This window comes from Sapajus apella, unplaced genomic scaffold (genome assembly GCF_009761245.1).
Source record: "Sapajus apella isolate SASKATOON/1434 unplaced genomic scaffold, GSC_monkey_1.0 scaffold16, whole genome shotgun sequence".
Classification (NCBI taxonomy): domain Eukaryota; kingdom Metazoa; phylum Chordata; class Mammalia; order Primates; family Cebidae; genus Sapajus; species Sapajus apella.
The window spans coordinates 17,141,903-17,152,829 of NW_022436956.1; the positions used below are offsets into that span (position 1 = coordinate 17,141,903).

The 10,927-nt window shown below is 51.4% G+C and overlaps 2 protein-coding genes across 8 annotated transcripts in view; one reads left to right on the forward strand and one right to left on the reverse strand.

Annotated features, from left to right (window-relative positions):
• The window catches only part of TMPRSS4 (transmembrane serine protease 4), a 45,008-nt gene extending 44,127 nt beyond the window's left edge, over window positions 1–881 (reverse strand). The window contains exon 1 of one of the 7 annotated variants that reach the window (XR_004270887.1): window positions 468–881. Coding sequence is in view for 6 of the 7 variants with exons in the window: in XM_032285361.1 (XP_032141252.1) it covers window positions 468–470 (3 nt within the window). In the remaining variant the exon portion in view is untranslated. The remainder of the gene's footprint in view (window positions 1–467) is intronic. The other 6 variants (XM_032285361.1, XM_032285357.1, XM_032285362.1 and 3 more) reach the window with 6 other exon arrangements.
• Window positions 1–10,927, forward strand: part of SMIM35 (small integral membrane protein 35) — a 76,879-nt gene that overhangs the window by 10,256 nt on the left and 55,696 nt on the right. The window lies entirely within an intron of this gene.

Sequence of the window (10,927 nt, forward strand, 5' to 3'; positions counted from 1 at the left end):
GTGCTGGATTACAGGCATGAGCCACTTCGCCTAGCCTGTGCTGTTTTCTTTAAAAAGAAAAGGAATCAGTTTCCCCAGGGAGTGGCAGAGGGCCACCGTGGCATCAAAACAGTCCCCTGCCTTGGAAAAATAGTGCCAACCTCTAATCAACAGACCTGGAGACACTGGGCAAAAGAACACGCAGGGTTCAGGAAAGAAGAGTCAGGAAGGACAGCCCTGGCTGTGTGCTCGGCTTCTTTGGTGGGCTGGTTCAAGGACCGTGGCCGTGGAGGGAGAGAGGGCGGCAGGTGGGTATGAAACATGTATAGGGCTGGGGTATTGGGGGGGGGATTTGGGTGTCGTCTTTTTTTTTAACCTAGAAGATGTCGCAAAATTCTCAGTTGATGACCTCTTAGGCTACTTAAAAAGCCCTTTATGGGGAGACCCACCCTCCCCGTGTCTTGGGAGCAGAGGGCCCCCACACTCACCATGCTGGCTCTGTGGTCGTCCAGGTCGTCTCCCTGTAGCCTGGAGCTGAGATCGTCACCCCAAGGCAGCAGGAGGGCCTCCCCGCACAGGTCCTGGCTGGCCAGCAGGTCAGAAGACCCTGGTCAGCACTGGCTGGAGGAGGCCCGAGTGCTGGGCGGACCTTGGTCCTTCAAGGTCAGCATCCTCGTTGTCCGCCTAGCAAGCTGCTGCCTCTCGCCGCCGTATTCCAGGAGTGACTGGGGGACTGTTGGTAGCTCAATTAAAGCAGTCCGACAGGTGAAGTTGCCAAACTGGAATGATTATGTGTCTTGTAACCTGACGCCTGTCTTAGGGGCTGGGACAACACCTGAAGTCATTCATGGGCCCTTTGGCCTCAGAACAGGTGACACACCTAAGACGTCACAAAAAGCCTTCCCGCCTGAATGACTTCCACCCAACCGGGTGTTGGCTGAGGGTGATGCCAGAAGTTTCTGCTCCCCTCCCCCTACCTTCTAGGTACATGACTTCTCACTGTGTGTGTGCTTTGGTTTGCGATTGTGGAAAGTTGGAGTAGTCTGGGGGTTGGGCGACAGAATTTGCAGCTCAGTACAAAGGGATCATTGCCAGGTGTGGAACAACATGATTGGAAAGTCCACAGAGAAGGAGGGAGTTTCACCTCTTAGGGGGATAAGATATGCCACCTTTTCCTGGATCCCAGAAGGGAAGCTGTCCTGCACAGAGCCAGCATGCTAGGGCTTCCTCTCCCTGCCTCACCAGCTGTTAAATATTTTGAAAATAACTATTGGTGCTATGGCTAGAGCCCAGGGCTCCTCATCTATGGGGTTCTTTTCTCTTCATTTCTCCTTCTTCTTCCTTCCTTCCTTCCTTCCTTCCTTCCTTCCTTCCTTCCTTCTTCCCTCCATCCCTCCCTCTCTCTTTCTTTCTTTTCACAAGGTCTCATTTTATCCCCCAGGCTGGAGTGCAGTGGCATGATCTTGGCTAGCTGCAACCTCCACCTTCCAGGTTCAAGCAGTTCTCATGTTCCAGCCTCCCAAGTAGCTGGGACTACAGGTGTCCGCCACCACACCCAGCTAATATTTGTGTTTTTGTATTTTGTCTTATTTTGTTTTTTAGAGACAGAGTCTCACTCTGTCATGCGGGCTGGAGTGCAATGGTATGATCTTGGCTCGCTGCAACCTCTGCCTCCTAAGTTCCAGCCATTCTCCTGCCTCAGCCTCCTGAGTAGCTGCTGGGATTACAGGTGTGCGCCACCATGCCCAGTTAATTTGTATTTTTAATATAGATGGGGTTTTGCCATGTTGGCCAGGCTAGTCTCAAACACCTGGGTTCAACTGATCCAGCTGCCTTGGCCTCCCAAAGTCCTGGGATTATGGCATGAACCACCGTGCCCGGCCCACAGGATCATTTCTGATTCACATTCTGCCATATCCTGATGGCTGGTGCTGTCTCCTGACCAGGGGATGTGCAAGGTGAAACCTTATAGCCACAGATATTTTGCTGAGAGGGATTTGGATAATTCTCCACTTCGTTCCTCCGTTCTGTGGGTGACAAAATCAAATTCCAGAGAGGTAAAGTCAGTGACCCAAAGGCACATCATGAATTAGTGTCTGGTTCCAAATGAATCCAGATCTCCTTCCATTTCTCAGACCTGACCCTCCCTGGGGACCAGTCTGGGTTAGACACGTGTGTTAGTCCTTCTGCTGACAAGGTGCTTCTGTGTGTCAGCCCTTTAATTCTCCAACAACAACCACCTCCATATTTAGTTCCCACTTGCCAGCTGAGAAAATTATAGCTCGTGGACATGAAGTAGTCTTGGGCAGAGTTGGGGCAGGAACCTGGTTCTCTTACTGGTTCACGCTGCCGGCCTTGTGGACAGGCTGAATGGACCCCAAGCGTCTGAAAGGCCAGGGTTCATCGTTTGGGATAAAATGGCCCATGGAGGACCCCAGTGATGTCTGAGCAGGAGGAAAACCAGGTCAGTTTAATGGACTGTTGGCCAAATCTCAGCTGATGAATGCAGTGTGGCCTTGGACTGGTCTCTGAGCAGCAGAGATCTGAAGCTGGCCTGCAGGCTTCTGGAGTCAGTACAGCCCCAGCCCGTCCTTACTCTAGGCTGGTGGTCTTTAGAATTGGAAGTCTGGGGCAGAGGCAAGAGCCTGTGATCTCAGGTGACCTCAGGGATCGGGCTGTGATGATCCAGGCAGACACCTCCCATGTAAGGAAGACTCCAGGAGCAGGGCAGTGAGAAGCCAGTGGGCCACTGGGAGACACGTTTTCAGTTGTCTTGGCTCCTCTATGTGCCAGGCTAACCATCTGGCCCACAGGTTTGCATTGCTTCACCTGGTGCTCAGGTGATGAACCAGGAAAGAGGCAGCTGTCTGGGCTTGAAGGCTGCTGGGCATGGCTGGTTGGAGGGATGATGACTCAGCCCTCCTGGCTTCTGCTCCCCATGGGGTCTGGAATTTTGTGGAGAGGCCTGGGAAGAAGGCACATGAGCAGGGCTGGGCAGGGTGGCTGTGGTGCCTGTGGGTGGGGTGCAGGTTTACAGGGGGAGGTACGGTGGCCTGGAGAGACCAGAGGCCCACTTCTCCCAGGTGCCAGGGAAAACCACCCTGACCAGAGCCTCCATTCTTTTTTATTTTCTGGACAGGGTCCCACTCTGTTGCCCAGGCTGGAGTGCAGTGGTACAACCTCAGCTCACTGCAACCTCCACCTCCTGAGCTCAAGGGATCCCCCAGCCTCAGCCCCCCAGGTAGCTGGGATTACAGGTACGAGCCACCATGTCCGGCTAATTTTTGTATTTTTTGTAAAGACAGGGTTTCATCATGTTGGCCAGGCTGGCCTCGAACTCTTGAGCTCCAGTGATCCACTCACTTTGGTTTCCCAAAGTGCTGGGATTACAGACATGAGCGACCGTGCCTGGCCCAGAACCCCATTCCCCCAGAGGAAGCCTCAGCTCCCCCTCGGCCCCGTCCTGCCTGCCTCTTTCTCTTTCCCACCCATCTATTTAGATTCTCCTCCTGTTTTTCCTCTCTTCTTTCCCTCCCATTACTACTCTTTTATCTCTTCCTGTTTATTTTTGACAATTCTTTTCTCTTCCTTCTTCCCTTTCCTTATCTGTTTCCAGCATATGTGTCAAGATCAGAGGCAGAGTAATGAAACCAACGAAGCTGAATCTTCAGAGCCCATCATTTGCACAGCTCCTTTCAGGGCCCTGGGAAAGGGCCCGGCAATGAAATCACATGATCACATGTTTTTGTAAATTTTGCTGAAGATTTCCTTCATATGCTTTTTCTTCAAGAGAGCCCCTCACGAGGTGGCCTATCCCTGTAAGTGAAGACCAGAGCCTTCCTCACCCAGGCTGGCCCCACACAGGTGATCTCAGTTTTAGGACCAAGAGCCGTGCTGGTTTCCTAGTTTGTTAGCTTTTCCTCCAGGGGACTGCAGCAGGTGGAGCTCAGAGCCCGTGGCTCCGCTAACAATGACTTGTGTTCCGGGTCTTGTCCAGCTGAGAGCTTCATGCACACCAGATTCTGAGAAGTGTCAGCAGCACTTGAAAAAACTTTGTTGTTTGTATTCTGTGAGGTTTCTGGACTGTGGACCGAGCTCAGACACTTTCTGTAGGAGAATATCATTTCTGTCAAGATGGTTATTTAACCCTCCACCCCACCATGGCAGGGCTGCTGAGGGCTTACCCAGAGGCCAAGGGAGCTCGCTGGTGTCCACAGGGGAGGTCCAAGACCTTTTGCCCCAGCCCTCCTGCCTTGCACAGCACAGAGGCAGTCACCCCAGGGACAGCCGGGTGCCAGACACCCAGCTGCCCTTCCTGGAGGAGGAGGCTGCCTTCTGTCCTTGCAACTACTTTCCTTATGGGCCTGCCCAAACACTCAGACTTGTTTGAAGCTGCCCTGGTAGCTTTATTTATTTATTTATTTAGTCTCTTTGCTGTGTTCACAATAGCCAGGGACTTGATCTGGATTTTTTTTTTTTTTTTTTTTGAGATGGGGTTTCTCCATGTTGGTCAGGCTGGTCTCGAACTCCCAACCTCAGGTGGTCCGCCTGCCTCGGCTTCCCAAAGTGCTTCGGGAGGGCATTACAGGTGTGAGCCATGGGGCCCTGCTGCTAGTTGTTTCTAATTGTGCATTTGATCTCAGGATCTGCAGTCACTCACTCATCCCTCTATATGTTTCTGGCCATCCATCCAGCCAGCCAGTCAGCCACCCAGCCAGCAAATATTGTCTATGATGGTATCAGACAATGTGGTTAGACACTGCGGGTGGGGAAAATCAACTATCTCCTGCCTTCAAGAGCTCAGTCTGCCCACATACTGCACTTCCCTCTTAAAGCAGGAGCTTCTGAGGGCAGCAAGCCTTCATGTTCAAGGTGTGTGTGCCCATGGACCCAGCAGTGCCGCAGGTGCTGAGAGCTCCTGAGAAATGCAGAATCTCAGCACACCCTGCTCTTATTCAATCAGAATCTGCATTTTGAATTCACCTTAAAGTTTGAACAATGCTGTTCTAGGTCTCTTCCCACGCTCAGGAGTGGGTAGAGGCTGTTATTTCTGAAGAGCTGAATTCAGAGACTGGAGCTTGACATTGATGAACCCCTGAGGCTCCCTCCAGCCAGCAGAGCCTATGGTTCTTCCCTTTGAACCCAAGTAAATTGAGATCAGTTTCAGTGACTGGCTCGTTTGTTCACACCTCTTCAAGAAATTAGGTAGAGAAAGGTGCAGCGGGTGGGTGTGAGCAGGCAACAGCCCAGGCTTGCTCACACCAAGCAGCGTCTCTTCCACGGAGGCCAACACGGGTCACTTTGGCTCACTGTGTGGGGATGCAAGCAGGCTCCCTGTTGATTTGCCAGCTTTCTAGAAAGGATTTTTACTGCTTAGCAATCCTTCTCCTAAGACGTCGTTTAGGGTCGGAGGAGGTCAAATTGAGCCTCAAACATCAGTACCAAATAATTGAGGAGATTGAGAATCCCAAACCTGGATCCTGACCCTGAGTCCTAGTCGCCTCTGTTCGTTGGGAGCTGACCTTCCTCTGGCCCCTGCTGGGATGACCAGGTGTTCCCTTCCACAGGCGTGACTTAAGGCTGGGGGTGGGGGTGAGGGGAAGACAGGCATGAGCTGACAGAATGGCAGGACACGTTTGCGCCAAATAAGCTACACACGGTAAGGAAATAGCTACCACGTGCCAGGCCCTTCCGCCTGTGGAAAGAAGTCTCACTGTCTCATTCCATCTTTGCATCCATTCTATGATGTGGGTGCTGCTGTTACCTCCATTTCACAAGGGAGTAAACTGAGGCTCAGTCAGAGTTGAGATTCGGGTAGGCGTAACCCAGGACGCCTAGGCCTTCTGCCCTGCACAGATCCTCAAGAGGGCCTGCAATGGCTTCTGCAGGCTGCCAGGGGCCTCTGGAAAGCACTCCGGTTCCTGCAGCACCAGAGCCCAGCCTGGGTTTTCCTCCGTTCCAGGAGAGTTTTCCATGTCGCCAGTGTAATTTGCTAGCAGTCTTGGTGAACATCCTGTTCACTCAGCCCTGTTCCCTTTAATTAGGCAAGGAACCAATTTCAGATTCTGTGCTAGTCCATCCTGTTTCTTTTCATCTGTCTCTCCAGGATGCTCTTAATTTCACCCTAGGGCAGCCCAAGGGTTAGAAGACACAGGAAGGACAGTGGAGCTGGGACATACTGCTTTCCATGCTGCATGTGCTACAAACTCCAGACCATGAACATACAGGACTTTGATAGTATTTTTAATATGAATCTGCTAGAGGCTGGGTGCGGTGGCTCATGCCTGTAATCCCAGCACTTTGGAAGGCCGAGGTGGGTGAAGCATCTGAGGTCAGGAGTTTGAGACCACCCTGGCCTACATGGCGAAACCCTGTCTCTACTAAAAATACAAAAGTTCAGTGGGTGTGGTGGCGCATGGCTGTAGTCCCAACCACCCAGGAGGCTGGGGCAGAAGAATTGCTTGAACCCAGGAGGTGGAGGCAGCAGTGAGACCCCCATCCTTTTTGAGATGGAGGTCACCACTGCACTCCAGCCTGGGTGAACTCCATCTCAAAAAAAAGGATCTGGCTAGAAAGTAAATAGTATAGATTTACTTTCTCCCATTTATTTTCTCAGGATCTGGATAATGAACAACACATACATGGAATGACCCCCATGCATAGCTTTAAATCTTAGCTCTGTTGCCTCCCGGCTGTATTGCCTTGGTGAGCGGCATGATCTTGGCTCACTGCAACCTCTGCCTTAGGGTTTGTGTGATTCTTCTGTCTCAGCCTCCCGAGTAGCTGGGATTACAGGTGCATGCCATCACACCTGGCTAATTTTGTATTTTTAGTAGAGATGGGGTTTGCCATGTTGGCCAGGCTGGTCTCGAACTTCTGACCTCAGGTGATCCACCCACCTTGGCCTTTCAAAGTGTTGGCATCACAGGCGTGAGCCACCGTGCCTGGCCTCATATGAACATCTTTCTATCCTTTTATAAGGAACCAGCTGCCAAGATAATAGCATTAACCCATTCACTGTGCCCTCCTGGCCGAGTCCCCTCTCCTTAGGCCCTACCTCCCAACACTGTTGCATTGGTGATTAAGTTTCTAGCACATGCTTTTGGGGAGACACACTGAAACCACAGCAGTCTTCTAGCTAAAACACTCTTAAGCATGGACGGAGCCCCTGAGCTGAGCTCCCTGGGAGACCTCTCCTTTATTTATAGCTGTGGCACCAGCACAGTGCCTGGCAAACAAAAGGTTCGTAATTGTTGATAGAATGAATTTGGTTTAAAACATAACTCCTGCCACAGAGGAAGATAATTCTGGCAGTAGTGCGGGGGCGAGGCAGGGAGAGCGGGTTAGAGACAGTGCCAATAGTTCAGGGGAGAAACGGAGAAGATCTTAATGAAGGCCTGGTCCACCGGGATGAAGATGAAGAAAAGGAAGATGAATATTATGTACTGATATTCTACTCTGTTGTGCATATATAAGATATCTAATAACCTTGCAAACAAAGTCTTAATGTTCCCACCTTACAGATGAGGGAACTGAGGGGGTGGCCCAATACCTCACAGTCTGTACTTGGCAGACAGACCCAGAGCACAGGTGCGGTGTGGGATGCTGGGGTGCTGGCATTCAGAGATGCTGCTGATGCAGCATCAGAGAGGACTGGCGCTTGGAGGACCTGGGCAGGATTCAGTTTTCCATGAGGGTGATGAGTTAATGGTGGTCCATTAACAAATGAGTTCTTTGGGTTGACCCTGTTAGAAGAGAGAATGCTTTTAGACTGTCGTGGCTGGGCCTTGCCAAATCCCACGGACGATAATGCATTGATAACGCCGGTGCCTCTGGCTTGACTGAGTGCTTTTGGCCATGGAGTGATGCTTGAGGAGAGGCTGCTGCTCCTGGATGTCGCTGGGAGTCTGTTGGGTGGCTGAGAATGCAGACACAGCGCCGCCACGTGGTGGAAGGTCACTCCCCAACCCCAGGTTTCCGGCTTTTCCCAGTAGACTTCATCTGCAGCCTGAAAGGCCAGCAGGGAACAGCGCTCTGAGGTTCCGCATGCAGGTACCATCCTGGTTGACCCTCCCTCGGCCTCTCTCCTTCATCCTCGCCCCGGCTCATTCACCAGGCTGCCTGCAGAGGGGTGGGTTCAGGCTGAGAGTGAAAGTTCTTGAAACTGAATTAGCTTATGGGGAGGAGCAGGCCTTTGTCAGGTGGAAATCCTTGGGCCCAGACTGTCCCTTTGCCTCAACCTGGTGACTGTGAAAGCCTCTTATTCATCCAACGTTTCCCAGCACTTATAGTGTGCTGCACACTGAGGACACAAAGATGAATAAGGCGCTGTCCGCAGCTCTTTCACAGGCTGAGGGGAAGACTCTTGTTGGGAAACTCTAAGAGGAAAGAGCACACAGAGCCGGAGGGTCAGGGCAGCCTCCCCAAGGAGGGAGCATTTGGATTTAGCTTATGGGGAGGAGCAGGCCTTTGTCAGGTGGAAACCTGGGGGCGCAATGAGAGGAAGAGAATCCAGTCCAGAGAGGAGGCTGTGTGCGTTGGGGAAACAGTGACTGACCCACAGATACTGAGCATCCCTTCTGTGGCAGCTTGGTGCTGGGGCCAGCGATCAGCCTGACTGGCTGCGCGAGGGGACCAATCAGAGGTAATTTCGGTTTTTCATCAGCCACAGAAAAGGTGGGGTGGGATATGGTTGCAAAGGGAGTAGCCTCTGGTTCTTTGGTTACTTGAGTGTGAAAGTTGGGGTTTTCCTTTTGACTGAGTTCTAGGAAGTCAGCATGCATGGACTGGTTCCCTGCCTCCGGGCCCGACTCTCCTGCCTCGCCATCACTCTATTTCACTTCTGCGAAGCCACCTGTCTTCCTCCTCCTCTGAGCCGTCTTGGACATGACAAGGCTACTTCTAGGCTAAGTACTGGGAAAGCCGGATTAGGCTGGGCGTGTCCTTGCCGTCATCGGGTGCTGAGATAAGCAAAGTGACCTGCAGTGGAGGAGTGGGTGGGGCAGGGTGGGCTGGGTGCTGTGTAGCTGCCTAGGCTGGGGAGGGACAGGTGTTTGACCACCGAGAAGGGATCCACAGGGCCACGCTTTAGGACAGGAATATACGTTCTGGCCTGATCTGGTTATTTCTGGGCTGGTATATCTGGACCACCCCAGGGCAGGGTGTGCTTGAGTGAGAGACCACTCAGGGCTTGACCCAGAGAAGGCTAGCATTTAATATCAGTGATGAAGCCTGGACATGGCGGCTCATGCCTGTAATCCCAGCATAATCCTGTGAGGTGGGCATGCTGCTTGAGTCTAAGAGTCTGAGACCAGCTTGGGCAACATAGCGAAACTTCATCTCTACTAAAAATGACAAAAATTAGCCAGGCATGGTGGCACATGCCTGTAGTCCCAGCTACTTGGGAGGCTGAGGTGGGAGGATGGCTTTAATCTGGGAAGTGGAGGTTGCAGAGAGCCCAGATCTTGCCACTGCACTCCAACCTAGGCGACAGAGAGAGACCTTATCTCTAATAATAATAATAATAATGATAATAATAATAAACAAAAATGTCCACCTCCAAACAAACAAACAACAACAACAAAAACCAGGTATGAAGGCACATGCCTACAGTCCCAGCTACTCAGGAGGCTGAGGCAAGAGGATCTCCTGAACCCAGGAATTTGAGGCCAGCCTTGGCAACATAGGGAGATTTCTTCTCTTAAAAAGAAAACAAACAAAACCCACTAACACTAGTGATGATTCTGAGGATGACACCCAGAACCACCAGCCTGAACCTCCGGTGGAACCTCGGGGTCCATGTGCATGGGGAGCAAAGTGTATGAAATCAATAGCAGGTTGGTGCCTATCCGATCTCCCATTTAAAATTTTTCTTTGGAAGATAAGAGTGATATGGATTAGTGTGTTAGGAAAAAACTCAAACCCAATTTTCCCCTTGGCTCTCACACCACAATCATCAGCACAGAAGACTTCTGTGACCAAGTGCCTGGGGGTTCTCCTCACACACAAGTAAGCAATCATTTCTGCAGCAGACACTGGCTGGGTGTCCTTGGAGTCAATTCAATTCCAACACTATCTACTAGGAGATGGCAGCAGATCCTATGGTTAATGAGGGCTCAGTCCCACAAGACCACAACTTCCTTCCCACCAGTTACAAATCCAGGCCTCTGGAACTTCTACCCAACCGGCTTTCAGTTGGGATTCCCACAACTCCCTCATTTGCTGGAATGACTCATAGAACTTATGAGAACACTTATGTTTGCAGGTTTATTATGAAGGATATTACAAACAATACAGATGGAGAGATACGTAGGGTGAGATATGGGGTAAGGGACACAGGGCTTTCACACCCTTCCTGGTCACACTCCCTCCTGGAACCTCCACCTATTCAGCTATCTGTCCTTTTTGGGCTTTAATGGAGGCTTCATTGGAGGCTGCATTACGTAAGGGTGATTGATTAAGCCACTGGCCATTGGTGATCAACTTACCCTCCAGCCCCTCTCCCTTCTCCTAAGGTTGGGGGTGGGGCTGAAAACCCAACCCTCTAATCCTGCTTTGGTCTTTCTGGTGATCAGCCCTTGATCTACCTGAAGCTACCTAGGTGCTGCCAGGCCTCAGTCAGCTCATTAGCACACAAAAAGACAACCTTTGGAGTTTCTAAGGACTTTAGGAGCTGTATGCCAGGAAATGGGGTTGAAGACCAAATATATTTATCACAATAGGTAAAAAGATTCAACATTAAGAAGGAGGACGGGCGCGGTGGCTCACGCCTGTAATCCCAGCACTTTGGGAGGCCGAGGCAGGTGAATCACGAGGTCAAGAGATCGAGACCATCCTGGTCAACACGGTGAAACCCCATCTCTACTAAAACTACAAAAAATTAGCTGGGCATGGTGGCGCGTGCCTGTAATCCCAGCTACTCAGGAGGCTGAGGCAGGAGAATTGCCTG